Source organism: Lepus europaeus, chromosome 17 (genome assembly GCF_033115175.1).
Source record: "Lepus europaeus isolate LE1 chromosome 17, mLepTim1.pri, whole genome shotgun sequence".
In the NCBI taxonomy this organism is placed as follows: domain Eukaryota; kingdom Metazoa; phylum Chordata; class Mammalia; order Lagomorpha; family Leporidae; genus Lepus; species Lepus europaeus.
In genome coordinates, this window is record NC_084843.1 from 59,270,772 (window position 1) to 59,295,099 (window position 24,328).

At 54.9% G+C, this 24,328-nt stretch overlaps 1 protein-coding gene across 5 annotated transcripts in view; it reads left to right on the top strand.

The window, feature by feature from the left end:
* COL13A1 (collagen type XIII alpha 1 chain) overlaps positions 1-24,328 on the top strand; it is a 141,252-nt gene that overhangs the window by 89,436 nt on the left and 27,488 nt on the right. For all 5 annotated transcript variants that reach the window (XM_062213967.1, XM_062213969.1, XM_062213971.1 and 2 more), the window contains 6 exons: positions 7,999-8,043; positions 8,632-8,664; positions 9,137-9,163; positions 12,166-12,210; positions 13,895-13,981; positions 15,578-15,631. In XM_062213967.1, the coding sequence (XP_062069951.1) occupies positions 7,999-8,043; positions 8,632-8,664; positions 9,137-9,163; positions 12,166-12,210; positions 13,895-13,981; positions 15,578-15,631 (291 nt within the window). The remainder of the gene's footprint in view (positions 1-7,998; positions 8,044-8,631; positions 8,665-9,136; positions 9,164-12,165; positions 12,211-13,894; positions 13,982-15,577; positions 15,632-24,328) is intronic.

The following is a 24,328-nucleotide window of genomic DNA, read 5'->3' on the forward strand; positions in this document are numbered from 1 at the left end:
CCACTTGGGCGAGGAGGGACAGAGAGGGCAGGGCCTCAGGCAACGACCTCACCCAGCAGGTCTCTCCTGCCAACCAGAGTGACCACGTCCTCGTCATCCAGGTTGTCTTTGGTTCCTTGAGAGCCTGATAGACGGGAGCTGGATCCCTGGGGTCCGGCCCAGGCAGAACTCCATGCTGAGCTCGCCGGGAGCCATGAGGGGGCCCAGCCTGCTCTCATTCAGCCTCCACGCCAGCCAGCCAGAGTATTCCTGCGCAAACAGCGCTGGGAAGGCCGGCTGTGCTGACTGCCAGCACGCCGAGGTGCGGTGTGAGTACAGGAGGTGGAGAGAGATACGGCTTGGGAGGATTGCAGAACCTTCCTGGAGGGACAGCCTGTGGGCTCCACCCTGGTGTGTGGCAGGTGTATCTGCTAGTGATTGGCTATAACATGCCAGCCCATGCCTCCTGGCTGAGCGTGGTGATGTGTTTTTCCTGGTCCCATGCATTGGCAGTGTGGGGGTCTCCCCAGGACTCACTCACACAGTGGTCTAGGAGGTGGTGGCTGGAGGCACCCAGAAGGGCCAGGACCCCTCCCTCACAGCTGTGGTGGTTGCTGCCAGCTGGGGCCAGAGGCCTCTGTGCCGCACTTGGCCTTCATCCTCCAGCTAGGTGGGCTTCCTTACTGTGGGCAGGCTCGGGGCAGCCATGGCACCTGTTTGCCTCACGTGTCCTAACGCCGTAATGACCGGAGCAAGTCACGTGGTTGAGTCACGTGCATCAGGGTGGGAGGGGACTCGGTCACCACTGCTTGGTCTCCGGAGTAGCAAACGTTTGTGGCCACATTGAACCCATCCAAGTGGTCCTTGGACCAGTGGATTTGAGGTCTCAGTGTCTTAGGCAGGGTCCTAACATTAGCTGTAATAACACGGTGATGATGCCAGGAGTGGTCAGTGCTTCCTTGTGCCAGGCACGGTTTCTAACCCTAAACCCACCCCCGCGAGGCCGTCAGCGCTGTTCTTTTTAACAACAGAGGAGACAGAGCCTTGCCCAAACTCCCGTGGCTTCTAAGTGGCAGAGCAGGGCTTGGAGTCCAGCTCTGGGCCTTTCCCGTGGACCTGCTGTGCCCAGCCCTGCCCACCAGCCCTGGCTGGGAAGACTGCAGCCTGCGGGAGAAGACACGAGGCAGGGGGGAGGCACCCGGAATGGCAGGAATGCTGGGAACGGAAGCCTCCGTCCAGAGCCTCACGTTCCACGCACGCCGCAAGCCGACGGCTGCCGTCGCCACGTTGTTTTATGGGTGCTTGGTGGGCGACCCGGTAAGACCTGAGAGGCCTTTAATTAGTTCTGCATAAACCGAGACTCGCCTTGTGTCAGGAAGTGGGAGTGACAGCGCCCGCAGTCGCCTCCATGTGCTCAACAGCTCACAGAATTTACGGCCCGCCGCCGCCCGGGGCTGCTTTTCCCATTAGCCGGGGAGCCCCGGGCAGAGGCTGCGGGCTGGCAGAGGGGGCCTGGGGTCACAGCCGGGCCCACGACTGGCATTGTGGCGTGACGGGCGGCTGCTGTGCTGTGAACCGGAGCGCGGAGCTGGGATGCCGGTTGCTCTTGGCTGGGGTGTCATGATGCCAGGGGCGCAGTGCGGCCAGCGTGTCGTCCCCATCCCACTGCGAGCAGAAGCGTCCCCCTGGCGCTGCTGGACTTGTGTCACGTGGACAGGTCGCTCACTGTAGCTGGGAAGAGGGGCCTACCTCTGTGCACAGCTAGGGGCAGAGCAAGCGAAGGGAGAGCCGGGGCCTGGGAGGGCAGGCGCGTCCATGCCCTGCCACGCTCTGGGGTATGCTCAGAGCCACCTTCCAGCTCAGGGACACTGTGGCTTCCTCCACGGCCCCTGGTTTAGGGCAGCCCCCAGCTTTGGGACAAGCCCCAGGCTTCCCCAGCCTTTGTCCGAGGCTTTTCTCACCCATGCCAGGGGCTGTGTAAGCATTGCTGCTCTCTGGGTGCACAAGCAATGGAGAAGTCCCTTGCCTTCCTGCCCGACCCTTGCTCCCCCCCCCCCCAACTCTTCTCAGCTGGGCCGGGGCTCCCCCCTCCCCTCCCACTTCTCTGAGTCTCTGGAGGGCTCCTGCGGCCTCCACTCCTCCCCTCTGATGGTCTTTTCAGTGGCCAGCGCTGGGGCCGCCGCCTTGCTAAGCCAGCTGGCCCACAGGTGGCCTCAGGACCCTGATCTCTGTTCCAGCCTCTCTGGCTGTCCCCGGCTCACCAACACCTCCTCATCCACCAGTGGCCAGGGAACAAGCACTGGGGAGTGCTTCCGGGACTGGGGGCCCCTGCTTGGGAGGCCACAAGTGCCTGACCCACTACCACAGCCTGTTGACCCCACGGGGTGCTGAGCTGAAAGGAATTCCTGTCTTTGAAGCCAAGTGCAATGATGCTTCACATCTCTGGATTAACCCCCTGCCGCACTCGGCCCTAGCCAAGGCTCAGCGGCCAGAGGAAGAGCTCAGAGAGGCTCACACATTGCCCAAGGCCGCACAGCTGGGGAACCACCAGGCTGGAGCTAGAGCCAGGTCCCTGGAGTCCAGGCCCAGCCGCCAGCCTCTCCCTGTAGTTTCTCTGGGTGTGGAGAGCTGGTCCCCCAAGATCTCTTCCTTTGCTCTTCAGCTCTATCTCTCTCCCTCTTTCCTTTGCCACTCCCTGCTTGGAGTAAGGCTTGTGGAGGAAGCATTACCCTAAAGGGTGCCTTGGGCCCAGTGCTGAGAAGAGGGACCAGCCCTCTCCCCTAGGAGGAGAGGGTGCTGTGAGTGCCAGCCCCTGGTGGCCTGGGCGTGGTGGGGGGCGTGGCCTCCACCTGAGCATCACTGTCACTCACCTACACTCAAGGACATGTGTCTGAGCTGGTGAACTGGGCTCCCCAGAGAGACAGCTCCCGGCCAGTGAAGGGTGCTAATCACCCGTTCCTGGCAGCCCCTCCTGGGCCAGCGAGATCCACCCCGCTCCCCCCGGCCAACTCCCGGAGAGCACGCTCAGAGCGGTACCTCTCTGATCCACACTTATGACCCCAATCCACTTCAACTCTGCCATGAGACGCAAAGTGTGTTTAAAACATTACAACCTTGGCTCCCTTTCAGGAGTTCCGAGTGCTGTCAATGTTTGTCAGGCCAACTGTGGATCCCAAACGCTGGCCAGAGCTTATCTCTAAGTGCATAGGCTCGGGGCTGTGGGTGTTAAGCCTCAGCGTTTGCAGGGTCTCCTGCTTGCAGTGTTCAGGCCAGAGGAGGAGGGAGGGGAGAGACTCAGGCTCCAGCACTGGCAACTGCAGCTGCAGCTCCTGGAGGCCTCGGGTGCCCCTCGTTCTGGCAAAAGGTGTGAGGATTCTGACCTGTAGGCCATGTGGGGGATGGACACGCCTCTAGAACCACGCCGTGCTGAGCCTCTGCAAGTGTCGGGCTGGGGACACACACTCGGCACACACTGCAGCACTAAACCCTGCTCTCGGCTCTGGGAGGCAGCTTTCCACTCTCGTACCCAGTTTACTGGTCAGCCAACTGAGGCCCACAGAGACCGTTTCCCCCAAGGTCCGCAGTGGGGAAGTAGGTCTTTCTGCGGTAAAGGACCTCGCTGCTGCCTTCCGGCCGGGGACGGAGCCCGAGGCAGGGAACACGGCGCTGGGTGCCCCATTTTAGTTGAGCTGCTAAGGAAGGAAGCAGCATGTTTTGCCCGCTGGTACTGGCGTCGCCGCACACCTCTCCTGGGGATCGGGATGCTCCCAGGACTGCGCGTCCTCCTGTCCCCAGAGCCCGGAGTCACTCAGCCCCACGTGGGGACAGCCTTTTCCCTTCGGAGCCACGAAATCCCGGCGGGGACACCCAGACCATGTAAACTAAAGCAGATCAGAAGATTCAGCCCCCGTCTGAGGCCTCCGCCCCCCCACCCCCCACCCCCCCCCCCCCCCCGCCCGCTCGGCCCTGTTTGTTTTGCGCTCAAAACCACAGATTAATTAGAGCTGACTTTCCCCTTTGGAACTAACGACAAAATCAACCGATCTCAAATGGAGATTACAAGCCAGCCGCCCTTCCAAAGCCCAGCCTTGAGCGGGGCGGCGACCCCGGGCATTCCCTGGCTCACTTCCTGCCGGCCTAATTGCCGGAGCCCTGGGATTTCCATGCTTCCGGGCCTCCGTGCTCTGCCGACTGCCTGGGGCAGGGAAGCAGGAACCCAGCTGCCCTTTTCCCGGAAGAGAGGCCTGGGAACGCAGCCGGGGTTAGGACAGCACCAGCCCTGCTCACCTGGCCACGCAGCCAGCATGGGGCTGTGGCCTGGGGCTGAGCTGTGTGCCCCCCCCCCGGCCCTCCCCGCTGCCCCCACTCCCCCCCCCCCCCCGCAGAGAACAAAGAATCTGTACAGAGCCGCCTGGGCCAGGGGCTCCCCGTTCCCGACGCAGACCGAAGCCGGCTTCACGTCAGGGGTCGGGCACTCCATTCATCTCCCGGGCCTGACCTCCGCGTGGCTGGGGAGCTGACCTTGAGGCCCCCACCTCCATCCAAACTGTGTCTTCTTGCCAAGTGCCTGTCCAGCTTGTTCAGCCAACAGTCAATCACCAATTAAGAGGCCATTCCTGCGGGACGGGAGCACCGCCGGCTTGCGCTCCCAAAGCTCCTTCCATCCGTCCCGTCGTCCGTCATGCCTGTGAGAGATGGGTCCTCCCCCCGAGCCCCCGCAAGCCGGGCAGGAATAGAGGAGCTATTGATTGTGGAGTGGGCCCCGCTGAGGGGGGTGGGGGCTGGGGGGCCAACTCAGAGGCTTCTGCGCATCCTACAGCGGGTCCTGGCGCTGAGGCTAAAGAGCCAGTCCCCCAGCCATCACACTCCTCCCCTGTCCCAGGATGGCCCAGATCAGGGGGCTGACAGCCCCCCGGGGAGCCCCTCTGGGCAGGAGAAGGCAGAGGTGGAGGTTAAAGCCAGCAGTGAGTGCAGCTGCATGGAGCCCGCTTGCTAAGGGAGGAAGGGGCTGTCCCAGGGGCAGCTCTGTGCACGGAGGCGCCACCTCCAGCCCCCGCAAGTGTGCCCTCGGCACCATGGGCCGGGAGCCCTTGGCGGTGACCCTGGGCCTCTCCCACCTGCCCCATGCTAGCTGGTTTGGGAGAAGCGCCGGTCCCCCGCTGGGAGGTCAGGCAGGGCAAGCCCCTGAGAGGAGCCTCAGAGGAGTGAGCCTAATGAGAGTGGAGTGAGCTGCACGGTGGGGCAGCCGGGAGCCCTGCTTCCTGGGATGGAGGGAGGCGGGGTCCTTGGCGGAATTAAGTGACCTGACCTAGAGGGGAGCGGCGGGGCAGAGGTCAGCCACCCGAACAGGAGGCGGCCTCCCTGCCAGGTTCCCAGCTTTGGCCGGGCTGCAGACGGCTCCAATTAGCCTGCAGACTGTGGCTCCCTGGGGCTGCTCTGTAGTTGCTTAGGATACTGGGGACAGAGGACCCTCTCCGTGTTGTCTTGGGATGCTTCTGGTGGTGGTGGGTGGGGGAGTGGAGCAAGGCCCACTAAGATTCCCTCCTGTGGCCAAGGCTCCCACCTCCACAGAGCCATTCTCTGGAGCTGTCACCTTGGCCTCTCTTCCTAAGGGCCTTGCAAGGAGCAAAGACAGTGCTGGGGCTGTTGAAAAAGATACAGGAGCAGGCATCTTGTCTACCCTAACTTCACAAATAAGTAGCCAGTGCAGCAAAGGACAGTGGCTCATCAGTGGTCACACGGCCCAACTCCCCTCATGGAGGTAGGCAGAGGTAGGTAGAGGAAGGCAGGGGCACGGGGGAATGTGAAGAAAAGGCAGAGAGAAGAGGAGGATAGACACGAGGCCCCCAGTCAGGTACCCCAAAGCTGCATCCGCCAGGAAGGGAGCCTGTCTGGAGGCCCCTGGGCTGAGTTGGCTTGCGGGGGCGGGGGGTGGTTGGCATGTCCACTGGGAACCTTGGTCCAGGAGTAGAGTGACAGGGCCTTCCCCTGGAGCCCCCAGCCCCAGCAAGGGCTTTAGGAGTGCAGTGCCGCTGTGGTCAGACTTCAGATGCGGTCCTGCAGCGCCCTCTGCCAGCCACAAGCAGGGCTGCGTGCAGGCAGGGCTGTGCCATGCAATTGATCTGGGTGCGGTTGGCTGAAGGCCCAGCACACTGACCCCCTACCCCAGCCCTGTGGGCCACACACCTGAGGGCCCCCAGCACAGGAGGCTTTGCCTGCTTTGAGACGCTGTCTGATGGGAGAGGGTGAACACCCATGCCCCTTGCGTTGGGGGTGATGGAAGAAATGGACACCAGGGATTTAGCAGACAACAAACCAGTGCTCAAAGCTTACTCTGCACCACCTTGGCAATGCCCCCTGGCCTCTCTGAGCCACAGTCTACTTAGCTGTGAGACAGGAGTAGCACCCATAGCTGTCTTGGAAGGGTTGGTGGAGAGGGAAGAGGGGAAGTCGGAGGCTCTGGACTCCAGGCTGGGCCACTCCTCTCTTTCCCACAATGGGAGCTCCACGGTGGGGGCAGGCCTGGGGCGCTGGCTTGCCTGATGTGTGCACCTCCTGAGTCCAGCTGTGCCACCCCCATCTGTGGCTCAGGGACAGTCACAGGGGGGTCAGAGCGAGGGAGGGCTCTGGCACTTAGAGCTACAGATTCTTGGCCTTCTGCCGAATTCGGAAACTTGGCCCAAAGAGGGTGACAGAGAAGCCATTGCAGATGGATCTGAACCCATGCGTGCGGATCACAGATGCCTGGTGGCTGCTGCCACCCTGGGGAGCTGGCTCCAGCTAGTGCGGGAAGAGCAAAGGGCTTCCGAGGAGACGGTATTCGGCTGGACTTGGAAAACTGCAGAACAACGTGGGGTCGGGGAAGTGGCAGTTTTTCAGAGCCACAGATAGTAGTTGATGTGCAGCAGGGTATCAGATGAGGCTGGGGAGGAAACTGGGCAGAGAGGCCCTGCCCGGCACAGGGCAGCGGGTGTTCTGCAATCACAGGGCTCGCTACCCGGCCCGGGCAGTGGGAAGCTTGCTTGGAGCCAGCCTGGAGGAAGTCATTCTAGCATTGGATGGCGAGAAGGGGGAGAGTAGAAGGTTGAGGAGGTGGGGGCCAGGCAGAACCAGCTCTGCCCTCCACCAGTGCACCTGTGGGAATTGCGCCCTGGCCTGTGGGCCACAGCCCTCAGGTGCTGCTGGACAGCAGCCTGAGCCAGGCTGGACATTTGTGCAGGGGCTCCATGTGTGTCAGCCGCCCTCCTTTGGCCGCGACACACATAGCAGGTTATAGTCTGGCCCGCCCACTTCTGGCCCCCCGTTTGTCACTGGTTGTCAGCCCCAAGCCCTTCCCCTTCTGTGTGTCTCTTCCAGATCTCACATCTCCCCTGAGCTGGGAAGATGGACAATCGAGTGGGGGCCGCACACGGCCAAGGCCCCCATGTCCTTGGGAAGGGTTAGACCTGGGCACTTGGGAAGAAAAGGAGGAGTGGAATGGGGAGAGCAGGTGGCGCCCTAGGAAGCCTGCTGAAGGCCAAGAACCTCCAGGCAGGGCCAAGGGGGTAGGTGCACAGCAGGTGTGCAGGAGGTGAGCAGCAAGTGAGAAATAGGTGTACAGGAGGTGAGCAGAAGGCATGCAGCAGGTGTGTAGCAGGAATGCAGGAGGTATGCAGGAGGTATACAATAGGTGAGCACTCACTCCTGTCCATGGCCAGCCCCATAGCACCAACTTCCAGGCCCAGTCCAGCAACTGAGTGACGATGGATCTTGAGTAGTCACTTCCCTCACTGGACTCTCTCCTCCTCCTCCTCTCTCTCTCTCTCTCTCTCTCTCCCCTCCCCAGCCCAAGAACCTGCCCTGCCCTGTGATCTGCGACTCAGGCCCTCCTGCAGGCCCACACAGCTGCCAGCCACCGCAGGGGCCTCGGAGCTCATCACGGGCGGCTGGCTGGCGGCCCGAGCTTCCAGACAAGCCATCACTATGGGCCACAGGGCCCAGTGTGCGCCTCTCCTCATCATCTCTCGTTTCCTCCTCCAGGGAGAACGGGGCATGCCAGGGATGCCAGGCAAGCACGGAGCCAAGGTACCTCCCTCCCCACATCCCAGGCAGCGCTGGGACCCTCCCCCGGCACTCTGCCCTCTGCCCCCTTTCTGCGTCCCTCTCCCCCTGCCCCTGCTGCCCTCCCAGGGGTCTCTCGCCAGTGCCCTGCTGACATGTAGCCTCAGTGGTCCTCAGTGAGGCTGTGGTCCTGAAAACCAAGAGGGGAGTGGGGACTCCCCCAGGATCACCTGCACTTGGAACTGACTAAGTGGTGCTTTGGAAATAGATTGACCTTCAAGGAGGTGGTCTCAGGCTATTATGTTCACCCCTTCCCCGTTAGGGACCCCCGCCCAGTGCCATCCAGCAGCCCAGGGTCCCCACGGTGCCTCCCCGCAGAGTCTGGGAGCTGAGCAGGTGGGCGGGCAGCCCAAGGGGTGGAGCAGGGTGGGCTGCACGGAGCCTCCTCTGCAGGACACACTGCCCCTCCCCCGGGGCCCCGCTTGAGCCCACATCCTGGTGAGGGAGGGGGCGGGCAGTAGGCAGCTGTGGGCAGCCCCCCTTCCCTGGCCGCCCCTCCCTGTTGCCTCTGGCTGCAGCAAGCCTTCACGCTCCTCTCTCTCTCTCTGCCAGGGAGCTCCAGGCATCGCCGTGGCTGGGATGAAGGTCAGTGTAGCCATGTCCCTCAGGGCGGGGGCAGCTCTGTGGGGTGACTGTGCAGCACGAGGGGCAGCTGTGATGCCAAGTCCCTTTCCCAAGCAGCCTTGCTGCCCACGCACAGCCCTCAGTGGGAGCCGGCGCCAGCCCCCTGCAAGCCACGCACCTTCCCATCCCAGCCCAGGGCTTGCCAGCCTGTCCGGGGCCAGGGGGACCCCAGCTCTTGCCTTTTCATTTTAGAATTCAGCTGCTCCGAGCTTCCCCCTCTGAGCTGATTGACAGGCAGATGCACTGGGAGAACAGGAGCTCAGTGTCCAGGCCTGACAGGCCCCAACCTTCCCCGCACTCCTCCTGGGAGGCCGCCCCCCAACACCTGCCGCAGCCCTCACAGGTCGGGGGAGGCAGGCAGCCCGGCCAGATGCTTCTGCCCACACGCATACTTGGTGCTTTGCTCATTCTGTCTCTCTCCCTCTCCATGCAGGGTGAGCCGGGGAGCCCAGGAGCCAAGGTACTGCTGCAGGCTGTGTGGAGCAGAGCAAGGTGGGGCGGGGCGGGAGGGGCGGCTGCTGTTTTGCTCTTGGTCCCCATGAGGCTGGCCCGGGCCCTGCTGAGCAGACAGGGGCTGGCTTGTCGGGAGCTCACTGCAAACGCCGCCCACTCCTCTGGCTCCTGGCCTGTGCACCTGCTAGCCGGCCATGGCAGGCAGCGGCTATTGGCCCCTGTGTACCAGCAGGGCTCTCCCCACCCCGCCCCCATCACGGACAGTTAGAGGCGTGGTCAGAGGAGTGGGAGAAACACGGGATGGAAGGCATGACCCGGGCCTCTGCCACGAGCCTTCTCGGAGCCTTCCTGTTCTCAGTTCACACCTTCTCTGGACCAGAGGACACGTGTTCCATGGTCACTGCCGCCCGCCCCTGCCCCCACCCCTTCCTCTCACCACTGACTCTCTCTTCTTCCCTCAAAGGGGGACCCAGGAGCAGCAGGGAAGCCGGGGCCCCCAGGTTTGCTGGGAACGAGGGGGCAGAGGGTAGGATACCATGTACTGAGCATGTGTCCCTCATCCTGGCCTTGCCACGCGCCTGCTCCCGGCCCCGCTTGCAGCTGCGGGGTGGCCTGCCGTGTGCTGTGGGTGCCTGTGTCCCAGGCAGAGGGGAGTGCGGATTGGCCAGGCAACGCTTCCGAAGCCCACACTCAGGGGGAGCGTGCCCCCCCAGAAGGTGCTGGGTACAACACGGAGCCCTGCAGGAGGGAGCTGCCTCCCTCCGCCGCTCCCACGGGACCCTGCAGGGCGAGGCTGGCATCCTGGTCCTCGACACTGGGCCTGGGGCTCGGGATGCCCAGGCTAAGGCACATCCAGGAGCCGCTCACACAAAGGCAGGGCAGCAGGGACCCCCTCGGGCCTCACCTCCCTCCCCACCGGGGCCCTCCTGGGCCCTCTTTTCTCTCCCTTGGCTGCCTTCTGCTTTACCCAAGGGCAAGTGGCAAGCAGGTGACGCCCCGAGACCTGGTGTGGCATCTTCCGTGGCTGCAGCTAGCAATCAGTTGCTGACAGTGGCCACAGGTCACTTGATCACGCAGGGAACCGCGACTCCTGGGTGCTGGGGGCCTGGGATATGCTGACCTGATACTAACACCTGCTGACAGGGTGCTCGCCTGCTGCAGACTGACCTGGGTCCCTGCTTCATGCGTATGTTGGAGCCCCAGTCCCCAGTGCCGCTGGGCAGGCGTGCATCCCGTGTCACAGGGGATACGTTCTGAGAAACGCCTCGTCGGGCAGTTTCACAGTCGTGCACGCGTCACACATGGGAGCATGGCATCTGTCAATCACTAGACGTGGCCTCTGGAAGCAGGCGGAGACTGTAAACAGATGTCCCAGGAGCCACCGCCCATCCGCCAGTGACATCATGGCCACCATCGTTTCCAGCGCCGTGGGCCACACGTGATTGTGTGGGCCACACTTTTAAGTGACGGGCAGCGTCACTGGAGGTTTGTTGACGTGTGCTTCACAGCAGACACGTGGGTGACGCCTTGCGCTGTGACGTTAGGGCCACATCACTGGGGGAGAGGACCTGTCCAGCTCCGTTATAACCTTAAGGGGCTGCCATGGTGCGCGTGCCCCGTGAGCGCCGCTGTGTGCCGGGTGGCTGCCCTTGGAGGTAATGCTGATGGCTGGACGAGGTTGCCACGGCGACCTCCAGGCCACTGAGATCAATGGCCTCGTACGGAGAGAAAAAGGCGGCTTCCTCTCTCTCTCTCTGCCACGCCCTCTCCATCTCCCGCTACGAGCCAGGAAGAGCCCACACCAGAACCAGCACCCTGGCTGTGGCCTGCTAGCCTCCAGGCCACTGTGACATGTGACGGAATGACGGTCAAGTCAGCAGCTGAGCACACACACAGAGTGAGGTCTCAGAAGCCGCCGCCGCCACCTGGCGTCCTGTGTGCGACGCTCGCTCTGCTCCCCCCACTACCAGCCTGCCCGCTGCCGCCTTTCTCTGAACCTGTCCCGACGCTGCATCGTGTTCCGACTCTGCATGATTGCAAGGGGGGCCTGGGTGCCGTGCACAGGGGATGGCGGAGCCCCGGGGGCTGGGCCAGCTCTGCCGCTGACCAGCCAGGGGCCGTCACCAGTCCCAGGCTTCCTTTGTGGAAGGAGGCTGGGTTCCAGTGTCGCTGAGGGGCGCGGTAATTAACGTTGCAGGGACAGCTGGTGGTGGGAGCCCCTGCTGGGGGAGTCGGGTTAGCCTGCTTAGGCTGGGGGCTTGAGAAATAGGAATTGACCGTCTAGCAAGGAACCGACTGGAGGCTGGAAGTGCCAGCGCAAGGCTTCGGCAGGGCTGGCTCCTCCCGAGGGCTGTGGGACGCTCTGCCCTTGCCAGTGGAAGTCTGCCCTTAGTGGGCCAGGCTTGGGGAAGCAACACCCCGATCTCCACCTCCACCTTTGCCCGGCCTCTCCCTGAGCGCAATACAACAGATTAGGGACCCGCAACCCCCACCCTGTCTAGGTGATCTCAGCTTCCCTAACTATCTGCAGTGACCCTGGCCCTGGAGAAGTCTCTTCTAGGACTGGGGCTAGGACTTCAGGCTGTCACCGGGAGGGGTGGGGAGACGCTGTCCAAGCCAGCAGGAGGCCGGCTCCTCAGAATCCTCCTCCCAGGGAAAAGCTCCGGTGGGGTGGCCTTGGTCCTCCCCAGAGGCAGAGGGGAGTAAGCAGAAAAGTGGGGGTCTCTGATTGGACCGTGAGAATGGGACCAAGAGCATGAGGGAGGGGGCACTGGGACATGGAAGGGACCCAGCACTGCTGCCCGGTGTTGCCCCTGGGGACAGGGAGAGCAGTGGTGCAGGTGCCTGGGACGTGGCTGCCCTCCCTGGGGATTCAGGAGGAAGTGCAGCCCCGGGTAGGGGCAGGGAAGCACAGTGAGGAAGGCCAAGGCCCTGGGCCCAGGAGGTTGGGCCTTCCCAGGCACCACGAGAACTGGTTCCTAACCTGCACTGTCTACCTCTCCCCCACAGGGTGAGAAAGGGGCTGCAGGGCCCCCCGGGCTCCTGGGACAGAAAGTAAGTATGGCGGAGCCCTGGGTGGTGGGTCCCTCCTCCCCACATCCCAGGCCAGCCCTGCACAGCCCCTGAGCTGCTCTGGCCACTCCCAGAGAGGGGCTAGGGCTGGGGGAGGAGCCAGAGGATAAGCCCTGATTGGCTAAACAAGAAAAGCCCAAATTCCAAGAACCTAGAAGCTGGAAGTGGGCAGATTTCCTCACAGCAGCGCAGAAGGCAGCCCTGAAGCCCACCGCCCATCCCCGCAGCCTCCCGATCCCCCCTCCCACCGCCAGCTCTGCGGTTTCACTTTCTGTGGTTTCAGTCATCCACATCAGAAACACTACTTGGGCCAGAGGGCCGGCGCCGTGGCTCACTTGGCTAATCCTCCCCCTGCGGTGCCAGCATCCCATGTGGGCGCAGGGTTCTAGTCCCGGTTGCCCCTCTTCCAGTCCAGCTCTCTGCTATGGCCCAGGAGGGCAGTGGAGGATGGCCCAAGTGCTTGGGCACCTGTACCCGCATGGGAGACCAGGAGGAAGCACCTGGCTCCTGGCTTCGGATTTGCGCAGCGCTGTCTGTAACTCTGTCAAAAAAAAAAAAAAAAACACTCCTCGGGTGCGGTGAGGAAGGAGAGAGACCACATTCACATGGCTTTTACTGCAGCAACTTGTCCTATTTTATTGTTGTTGCTGCTGATCTCTCACAGTGCCTGACTTCCAATTAAGCTTTATCACAAGTGTATCCGTGTAGAGAAGTCATTGATTATGCTCCTATGGGCAACCCCTGGTGGTCTTGAAACTTGTCCCCTGTGGGTAAGGGGGCATGGCTGTATTGCTTCTTCCTCCCTGCCTCCCTCCCTCCCTCCCTCCCTTCCTTCCGATTTGTTTGTTTGCTTGGAAGAGTTACAGAGAAAGGGGGGAGAAACAGGGAGAGGCACTCTTCCATTCGCTGGTTCATTTCCTAAATGGCCACAACATCCAGCACTGGGCCAGGCCAAAGCCAGGAGCGTCTTCCGGGTCTCCCAGCTGGGTGCAGGGGCCAAGTGGCCATTCTCCACTGTTTCCCAGATGCATTAGCAGGAAGCTGGATAGGAAGTGGAGCAGCCAGGACTTGAACCCATGTCCATATGGGATGCCGGCACTGCAGGCTGCAGCTTTACCCACTGCACCATAGCACTGGCCTCATGTTTCATTTTTTAAAAAGACTCCAAGTCAAGTCAGTTTGGGGAGAGCTGCATGGCTCAGGCCCCCCGGGGGGTCCACGCACCCCAGGCTGCGGAGGCTCTGAGCCCTGTGGGTGAGGGGCACACCCAGAGCTTCACACGACTGCATTTCTGGACAGTTTAGCCTACAGACCTTTTGTTCATGTTCCCAATGTTCCCAGCCCCCCCGAGCAGTGTTCTGCGGAGCACACATTGAGAGACGCGGCTCAAGCCCCAAGTGCCAATGGGTCTCTTGCCACAGCTGCAGGCTTAGCTCCTTTCTCTCCTCTGACCCCATAGCCAGGTCCGACCAGGTTGGGTTCTGAAGAGCTCTAGGGCCCCCAGAGCCCTTGGTGTCCCCCTGTGTTCAGCCTGCACTGAGGGGCGGCCTCTGCCGCCATCCCTGTAGACCGGGAGTGGGGAGAGCAGGCGAGGGGCCTGCCATGCCCCCAGCATGGGAGAGCCAGTGGTGTGACTGCCCCTTCCCTTTCCTGCCCCCACCTCCAGGGAGAGAAAGGCGATGCTGGCAACGCCATTGGAGGAGGCAGGGGGGATCCTGGCCCCCCAGGGCTCCCTGGCCCTCCAGGGCCAAAGGTAAGTCTTCCTGGGGTCGGTGTCATGGCCTCCGCAGCCTGTCCCTAACCCCTGCCTTCTGCAGCTCTGCCCTGCTCCAGGTGTGGTTTTTCCCAGTGAGCTCTCACAGGGTCATCCGCTCTGAGCTCCTGCTTCCAGGCAGGTGTCGGCTGGCCCCCGGGGAGAGGTGCCCGTCCTGGAAACGAGGATGTCCCGTGTACTCGGGTGGAGATGATGCAACTGAGTCAGCCAGAACATGCCCTTACCTTGGCTCTGAATAGGCTACAGGGCAGCGGTCCGCTGGCAGGCAGGGAGGCACGTGGCAGAAAGGGGGCTACAAAGGGGACCGCCCTCACCTTCCTTTCACTGGCTGGAAGCTGCCACAGTGAGACTTTGGTTTCCAAAGCAGATCTCCCCCATTGCTCACTTTCCTTCAGCAGCCAGGGAAGCCAAGGGAGTCCCTTCCAGCTCAGAGGGAAAGCATGAGCTCCTCACTGCTTTGAAAGGCAGAGAGAGAGGCCTTCCATCGGCTGCTTCACAACAGCTGGCGCTGTGCCGGTCACAGCCAGGAGCCTGGAGCTCTATCTGGGTCTCCCACGTGGATGGGCAGGAGCCAAGTACTCGGGCTAACTTCTGCTGCCTTCCCTGGCGCCCAGGGGCAGGGAGCTGGGTCAGAAGCAGAGCAAGCAGGGCTCCAGCTGGTGCTCTGACCTGGGATGCCAGCGTCACCAGGGTGGCTCCAGCCCTCTGTGCCACAGCCCGGGTCCCACGGGAGCTCTTCACTGTTTGAGGCTGTGCACTCACAGGGCTGCGGGGAAGCTCCTCGTGGCTTGTCCACTACCCAGCAGGAGGGACAAACCCACTGTTCCAGGGGCACAGCAGGGCCAGGGGAGCCCTGGAAGCACCCAGTGAAGGGGCGGGAAGGGTCTCAGGCTACGCCCATGTGCCCATCCTATGGTAGCCCGAGCCCCTGCCTCCCAGGCTCCAGGGTCAGCCCCTCTGGCCCCACAGGGCCTGGGCATCTGGTGGTCTGGCCACTATTGTCCTGCATCCTGAGACAGGGGAGGGGGAAATCTGGAAGTCTGGATTTCCCAAATTCAAATCCATTTTACAGGCCCAGACAAAATGTTGGATAAGTGAAGCATTCCGAATGGGCTCCTCCCCCTCCCCCTGGGCCTCTTGGGTCCCCCCACACAACCAGATGCCCAGGGCCTTCATGCTCCCCCCTGTTGCACAGCTGGGACCCAGCAGGTGTCACTTTTCAAATGATGCAGGTTCCAGAATGACTTCCCCTACTACCCCAAGCCAGCTAGGGACTGCGACACAAGTGACCACATGTGTGCTAACCAAGGACAGAGGAGGGCCTGCCAGGGTAGGTGGACTCCAGAGTGTGGCACACAACTCAGAGGAGGAAGGGAGATAGCAAGGAGGGCTTTCAGAGGAGGTGAGACCTAAGCTGCACCCAGAGAGAAGTCCGTTAGACAGGTGAGATGTTGAGAGTTAGTGGAACCCAGCTGGGAGGTGGAGGAAAGACTCCCAGACAAGCGGCAAGACCATCCTCAAGCACCATCCCAGCTTCCCCGTATGCCCTCATTCCATCTCTCTCCTCTTTCCCAGGGAGAAGCAGGTGTCATTGGCCAAACCGGCCCCCCAGGACAGCAAGGAGAAAAGGTAGGAGTCCCACATCTGGGAGGTGTAGAGTGAGGCCCATTCCCCTGCTTGGAGACACTGTCTCTGCTGTCCCTGGGGCAATGGCCATGACCCCTTGCCTCTACCTCGCCTGGTTGGCTTGGGCTTTAGAAAACCATCCCCCAGGAGAGCAGGTGTGCAAAGCCCTGCCCGGGGATAGGACATTTGGAGTGACACGGAACCCTGGCTTCTGGTAGCTTCCCCAGCCTCTGGTCCAGGTGGGAGTCTCACTTCCCTCCAGCTACAAACTGCTGTGTCCCTCTCAGGTACACCACAAATGAAATGCTATGGGGCGTGGGGAAGCAGGAGGGCAGCTTACCAGGAGGGGGCAGTGGCTTCACACCCCCCTAGCTGGCCGACTGCAAACATTCATTTTTCCTTTCTATCTTGTTTTTTAAGGGCCTTCAATTGGTAACATTATCCCCGAGAAATTGGAACTGTGACTTGTTTGTCACACCTGTACCAGTTTCATCCATTCCTACCCCTTTGTCCTATTGCAACAGGAACAAATGCCCCAGCCCACTCTGGGGGTTGGGTGTCCCCACACCTGTGTCCTCCTAGGACCTCCCTAGCCCCCATGATTCATGCTGCAGGTCAGGTTTTGTTTTGTTTGGAAAGATTTTATTTAATAAATATAAATTTCATAAGTACAGCTTTTGAAAATAGCGGTTCTTCCCCCCATACCTGCCCTTCCTCCTCCAAACTGTCCCACCTCCTGCTTCCTCTCCCATCCTATTCTTCATTAAGATTCATTTTAAATTATTTTTATATACAGAAGATCAACTCTATACTAAGTAAAGATTTCAACAGTTTGCACCCACACAGACACACAAAGTATAAAGTACTGTTTGTAAGACAAGTTTTACCATTAATTCTCATAGTACAACTCATTAAGGACAGAGGTCCTACATGGGGAGCACACATGTTGTTTATTTAACAACTGACACTCTTATTTATGACGTCAGTGTTCAACCGAGGCTCTTGTCATGAGCTGCTGAGGCTATGGAAGCATCTTGAGTCCACAAATTCCAACATTATTTAGATAGGGCCATAAGCAAAGTGGAGGTTCTCTCTTCCAGAGAAAGGTACCTCCTTCTTTGATGGCCCCTTCTTTCTATCATGATCTCACAAAGATCTTTCATTTAGTTTTTTTTTTTTTCCCACAGTATCTTGGCTTTCCATGCCTTAAATGCACTCAGGGCTTTTTAGCCAGATCAAAATGCCTTAAGGGCTGATTCTCAGGCCAAAGTGCTGTTTAGGGCATTTGTCATTCTATGAGTCTGCTGTGTGGCCTGCTTCCCATGTTGGATCATTCTCTCCATTTTAATTCTATCAATTGTTATTAGCAGACACTTGGTCTTATTTATGTGATCCCTTTGACACTTAATCCTATATTTATGATCAGTTATGAACTTAAACTGATCACTTTAACGAGTAAGATGGCATTGGTATCTGCCAACTTAATGGGATTTGGAGTCCCATGGCAAGTTTTTAGCTTTACCCTTAGGGGTAAGTCCGAGGGAATGTGTGCTGAACTATACATCTCCTCCCTCTCTTATTCCCACTCTTATTTTTAACAGGGATTATTTTTCTATTGGATTTAAACACCTAAGAATAATTCTGTGTTAAGTAAAGAATTCAACCAATGGTATTAAGTAGAAAAAGAAAATACAAAAAGAATAAAATAGTAAGCTGTTCCTTGACAGGACAAGGGCTGATCAAGTCATTGCTTCTCATAGTGTCAGTTTCACTTCTACAGGTTTCCTTCTAGGTGCTCAGTTAGTTGTCACAGGTCAGGGAGAACATATGATATTTGTCCATTTGGGACTGGCTTATTTCACTCAGCATGATGTTTTCCAGATTCCTCCATTTTGTTGCAAATGACCAGATTTTTTTTTTTTTTGCTGCTGTGTAGTATTCCATAGAGTACATATCCCATAATTTCTTTTTTTTTAAAGATTGATTTATTTTTACTTGAAAGAGTTACACAGAGAGAGGAGAGGCAGAGAGAGAGAGAGAGAGAGAGAGAGAGAGAGAAGTCCTCCATCCACTGGCACACTTGCCAATTGGCCGCAGCAGTTATGCCGATCTGAAGCCAGGAGCCTCTTCTGGGTCTCCCACATGGGTGCAGGGGCCAAGAACTTGGGCCATCTTCCACTGCTTTCCCAGGCCACAGCAGAGAGCCGGATTGGAAGAGGAGCACCTGGGACTAGAACTGGCAGCCATATGGGATGCCAGCGCCTCAGGAGGAGGATTAACCTACTACACCACAGTGCTGGCCCCTCCCATAATTTATTTATCTAGTCTTCTGTTGATGGGCATTTAGGTTGATTCCATGTCTTAGCCATTGTGGATTGAGCTGCAATAAACATGGAGGTGCAGATAGCTCTTTTATTTGCCAATTTAGTTGCCCTTGGGTAAATTCCAAGAAGTGGGATGGCTGGGTCCTATGATAGGACTATATTCAGGTTTCTGAGGTATCTCCAAACTATCTTCCACAGTGGCTTTACTAGTTTGCATTCCCACCAACAGTGGATTAGTGTACCTTTTTCCCCACTCCTCGCCAGCATCTGTTGTTTGTTGATTTCTATATGAAAGCCACTCTAACCGGTGTGAGGTGAAACCTCATTGTGATTTTGATTTGCATCTCCCTGAAGGCTAGTGATCCTGAATATTTTTTCATGTGTCTGTTGACCTATTGGATTTCCTCTTTTGAAAAATATCTGTTTAGGTCCTTGGCCCATCTCTGAAGTGGGTTGTTTGTTTAGTTGTGGTGGAGTTTCTTGAACTCTTTGTAGATTCCAGTTATTAATCCTTTATTAGTTGTATGATTTGCAAATATTTTCTCCCATTCTATCAGTTGCCTCTTCACTTTCCTGTTTCTTTTGCAGTACTGAAACTTCTCAATTTGATGTAATCCCAGTTATTAATTTTGGCTTTGGCTGCCTGTGCCTCTGGGGTCTTTTCCAAGAAGTCTTTGCCTGTGCTAATGTCTTTCAGGGTTTCTCTGCTGTTCTATAATAATTTGATGGTGTTGGGTCGTAGATTTAGATCTTTAATCCATGTTGAGTGGATCTTGTGTAAGGTGTAAGATCTTGCATCATTGTTCCACATGTGTAAATCCAGTTTTCCTAGCACTATTTGTTGAAGAGACTGTCCTTGCTCCAGGAATTGGTTTTAGCTCCTTGATCAAATATAAGTTGGTTATAGATGTTTGGATTGATTTCTGGTGTTTCTATTCTGTTTCATTAGTCTATCCATCTGTTTTTGTACCAGTACCAGGTTTTGATTATAACTGCCCTGTAGTATGTCTTGAAATCTGGTATTGTGATGCCTCCAGCTTTGTTTTTGTTGTATAAGATTGCTTTAGCTATTCAAGGTCTCCTGCGCCTACATATGAATCTCAACATCATTTTTTCCAGATCTGAGTGGAGTGTCTTTGGTATTTTGAGTGGTATCGCATTGAATCTGTAAATTGCTTTCTGAAGAATGGACTTTTTTTTAAATTCTTTTTTAAAGATTTATTTTTATTTGAAAGAGTTACAGAGAGAGGTAGAGACAGAGAGAGAGGTCTTCCATCTACTGGTTCACTCCCCAGATGGCCGCAATGGCTGGAGCTGTGCCGATCCGAAGCCAGAAGCCAGGAGCTTCTTCCAGGTCTCCCACATGGGTGCAGGGGCCCAAGGACTTGGGCCATCTTCTACTGCTTTCCCAGGCCATAGCAGACAGCTGGATTGGAAGTGGAGCAGCCGGGTCTCAAACCGGCGCCCATATGGGATGCCGGCACTTCAGGCCAGGGCTTTAACCTGCTGCATCACAGCGCCGGCCCCAGAATGGACATTTTGATGATATTGATTTTTCCAGTCCATGAACATGGAATGTTTTTCCATTTTCTTGTATCTTCTTCTGTTTCTTTCTTTAAAATTTTGTAATTTTCATCATAGAGATCTTTGACGTCCTTGGTTAAATTTATCCCAAGGTATTTGATTTTTTTTGTAGCTATTGTGAATGGGATTGATCTTAGAAGTTCTTTCCCAGCCGTGGCATTGTCTGTGTATATAAAGGCTGTTGATTTTTGTGTATTGATTTTATATCCTGCTACTTTACCAAACTCTTCTATGAGTTCCAGTAGTCTCTTAGTAAAGTTATTTGGATCCTCTAAATAATCATATAGTCCGCAAAGACAGATAGTTTGACTTCTTCCTTCCCAATTTGTATCCCTTTAATTTCTTTTTCTTGCCTAAGGCTCTAGCTAAAACTTCCAGTACTATATTGAATAGCAATGTGAGAGTGGACATCCTGTCTGGTACCAGACCTCAGTGGGAATGCTTCCAACCTTGCCCCATTCAATATGATGTTGGCCATGGTTTTGTCATAAATTGCCTTGATTGTGTTGAGGAATGTTCCTTCTATACCCAGTTTGCTTAGAGTTTTCATCATGAAAGGGTGTTGTATTTTATCAAATGCTTTATCTGCATCTATTGAGATAATCATATGGTTTTTCTTCTCCAGTTTGTTAATGTGTATCACATTGATTGACTTGAGACTATTGAACCATCCCTGCATACCAGGGAGAAATCCCACTTGGTCTGGGTGGATGATCTTTCTGATGTCTTGTTGGATTCTATTGGCTAGAATTTTGTTGAGGATTTCTGTGACTAGGTTCATCAGGGAATTTGGTCTGTAATTCTCTTTGTTGCATATTTTTTCAGGTTTAGGATTTAAGGTGATGCTGGCTTCATAGAAAGAATTTGGGAGGATTCCCTCTCTCAATTGTTTTGAATAGCTTGAGAATAATTGGAGTTAATTCTTCTTTAAATGTCTGGTAGAATTCAGCAGTGAATCCATCCGGTCCTGGGTTTTGCTTTGTTGGGAGGGCCTTTATTACTGATTCAATTTCTGTGTTGGTTATGGGTCTGTTTAGGTTTTCTGTGTCTTCATGGTTCAATTTAGGTAGGTTGTATATGTCCATAATCTGTCCATTTCTGCTAGATTTCCCAGTATGTTGGCATACAACTCTTTGTAGTAATTTCTGATGACTCTTTTTATTTATATGGTATCTGTTGTTACATTTACTTTTTCATTTCTAATTTTATTGGTTGGGGTCTTCTCTCATTTTTTTGGTTAGTTGGGCCAATGGTGTCTCAATTTTGTTTATTTTTTCAAAGAACCAGCTCTTCGTTTTGCTGATCTTTTGTACTTTTTTATTTCAATTTTGTTGCTTTCCTTAATTTTAATTATTTTTCTCCTACTAGTTTTGGGTTTGGTTTGCTGTTGTTTTTCTAGATCCTTGAGATGCATTGATAGTTCATTTGATGCCTTTCTAATTTCTTGATGTATGCACCTTTTGCTATAAACTTTCCTCTTAACACTGCTTTTGCTGTATCCCATAAGTTTGATATGTTGTGTTGTTATCTTCACTTACTTCCAGAAAGCTTTTGATTTCTTCTATGAACTGCTGTTCATTTAAAAGCATGTTGTTCAGTCTCCATGTGTTTGCATATGCTCTAGAGATTCCTGAGTTGCTGATTTCCAGCTTCATTCCATTGTGGTCCGAGAAGATGCATGGTATGATTTCGATTTGTTTTAATTTGCTGAGACTTGCACTATGGCCTAGTATGTGGTCAATCCTGGAGAAAGTTCCATGCACTGCTGAAAAGACTGTGTATTCTGCAACAGTAGGATGAGAAGTTCTGTAGATATCTGTTAGATCCATTTGGACTATAGTGTCGACTAAATCTGCTGTTTCCTTGTTGATTTTCTGTCTGGTTGATCTGTCCATTGCTGAAAGTGGTGTATTGAAGTCCCCTAATACTATTGTATTGGAGTCTATGTCTCCCTTTGATATTCCTTAGCCTTTCTTTTAAATGGCCAGGTGCCCTGTAATTAGGTGAATATACGTTTATAACAGTTACATCTTCCTGTTGAATTGATCATTATATAGTGCCCTTCTTTGTTTCTTTTAACAGTTTTTGTGTTAAAGTCTATTTTGTCTGATATTAGGATGGCTACACCAGCTCTTTTTTGGTTTCCATTGGCATGGAATATCTTTTTCCAACCTTTCACTTTCAGTCTGTGTGCATCTTTGTTGGCAAGATGTGTTTCTTGTAAGCAGCAAATAGATGGGTTTGGTTTTTTAATCCATTCTGCCAGTCTGTGTCTTTTAACTGGAGAGTTGAGGCCATTTACATTCAATGTGACTATTGATAAGTAGTGACTTTGCCCTGTCATTTTTCCAAAGATATTTCTAATTTATACTTTGAACTTCCTGTGATCTTTTACTGAGAGATTTTCTTCCTTTACCTTCTTTCATACTGATGACCGTGTTTCTGTGTTTAACACATATTTAAGCATCTTTTGCAGGGCTGGACAAGTGGTGACAAATTCTTTTAATTTCTGTTTGTCGTTAAGTCTTCATTTCACCTTCATTCACAAATGAGAGCTTTGCAGAGTATAATATTCTGGGATGACAGTTTTTTTCTCTTAGGACTTGGGTTTTATCTCGCCATTCTCTCCTAGCCTTCAAGGTTTCTGATGAGAAGTCTACTGTGAGTCTAATTGGAGATCCTCTGAGAGTAATCTGGCATTTCTGTCTTGCACATTTTAGAATCTTCTCTTTATGTTTCACTGTGGTGAGTTTGATTACAATGTGTTGTGGCAAGGATCTTTTCTGGTCATGTCTTTTGGGAGTACTGTATGCTTCCTGTACTTGGATGTCCCTTTCTTTCTCCAAATCCAGGAAGTTTTCCACTAGTATTTCACTAAAAAGGCCTTCTAATCCTTTCGCTGTCTCCATGCCTTCAGGAACTCTTAGAACCCAAATGTTGGTTTTTTTAATAGTATCCTGTAGATACCCAACAGCGCTTTTTAGATTTCTAATTTCCTCTTCTTATCTTTGGTTTGACTGTATACATTCCTGTGCTCTGTCTTCTAAGTCCAATATTCTCTCTTCTGCCTCACTGATTCTGTTGTTAAGGCTCTACACTGGATTTTTTATTTGTTCTATTGACTTCATTTCATTTTGATTCCTCCTGAAGATCTCAATTTCATGGGAAAGATTTACTTTCATGTCCTGCATGGATTTCAGCATTTTGGGCATTTGCTTTTGATTACTTCTATGTACTCTTATGATCAATTTTCTGAGTCCCATTTATTGCATTTCTTCTATCTCATTGTCTTCATAATCTAGTATTGAAGTGCTGTGTTCTTTTTGAGAGCATCATGTTGTCTCCTTATGCTTGTTTCCTGGATTGCTGCATTTGTTGTTCAGCATTTGTGGGAGATACCCATCAGTTTCTTCTCCCCCCCCCCCCCGCCCGCTGTGGTGGTTTTTATCCTTGTACTATGACTGTAGATAAGTGGACTGTTTGCTTTCAGTGAATCTCTAGAGGCTTGTGGTGGGTGTGGTCAGAGAGTTCTGTTCAGTTCTCCAGGGTTAAGGGTGTGTCTAAGGTGACACTCCCAGGTTTAGCGTGGTAAGTCTTCTCTCTATTAAATCAGAAGGGAAGTATATTCTGCTCAGCTGAGCCCTTCTCCTTGATGGCGATCTGTGCCTGAGCACCGGCCCCAGTGGGTATAATATTCATCTACTCTGTCCCAAGGACCACACAAAGGGTCTGTGCAGTCCTCAGTATAAGTTCAGACTCCCCAGCAATGTCTCTCACCTGGTAACCAGGAACCCCCGAGCTTGTGGCATCTCCCACTGAGACTGCTCAAAGTCCCTCCCACACACCCTCAGTTTTTTGTTTTTTTGGGTTTTTTTTCACAGTCCCAGCTCAGAAGCTTCACACAGTCACAAGCTCCTAGCCCCTTGTTAGTTCTCCCTAACAGTCAGGAGTCTCCACTCAGCTGATTGCTGGGTGCAGACACAAGCTGGCACAGCTGTAATGTATGTCCAAAATGGTGTCCACTCTATTAGCTTGTCAAAATACACCTTTGTAAAGTGATCGGAGAGAAATATGTCCATCCTCTTTTTTTTTTTCCTCTCTAGTTTGGCTGGAGCACTTTCCCCCACGAGGCTTCAAGCCTCATTCCCTCTAGGCTCTTCCTCTTTTTCGCCAGTGGCTTGAGCTACTGCAATCTCGTCTTACCTCACTTTCCAGTGCTGGTGTGTAGGCTCTTGGAGTCCTGAGCTGTGGGCACCCACGCTCTCCATGTAGGTCCACTTTGTCCCTCTAATTTCAGTAGAGTTTCCTCTGCCATTGTTTTTCCCTGACTCTTCCCTGAGACTACACTATCCCCACTTTTTAAAAATTATCTTTTCCTGTGCTACAGCAGTAAGCTCCCTCCCTACTCTTCCATCTTGGAACCAGTTCCGAAGTTCAGGTTTTTTCACAAGTACAATGGCCTCTAAAAGAACCTCAGAGGCTCCCCACAACAATTGTTGGCCACCCAGGAAATGGGAAAAATGTGACTGGGCACCTGGTACCTGAGCGAAATGGACAGAAAGCAAGCAAGGGTTGAGGTCCCTATTCCCAAGGAGGTAGCTGACTCGGGGGACTGGGGAGAGGTGGCCAGAGGACATAGGCTAGCAACTAACCCAGGACAGACAGAACAGCACTCCGGGAGGCGGCAGGGAGCCCAGGGGAACTCGATGAGGGCAATGAGGCAGGTGCACTGGGACAGTTTCCTGAAGGGGTGGGGTCTGTGCCTCAGTGACAGGAGGTTTGCATGCTGTTG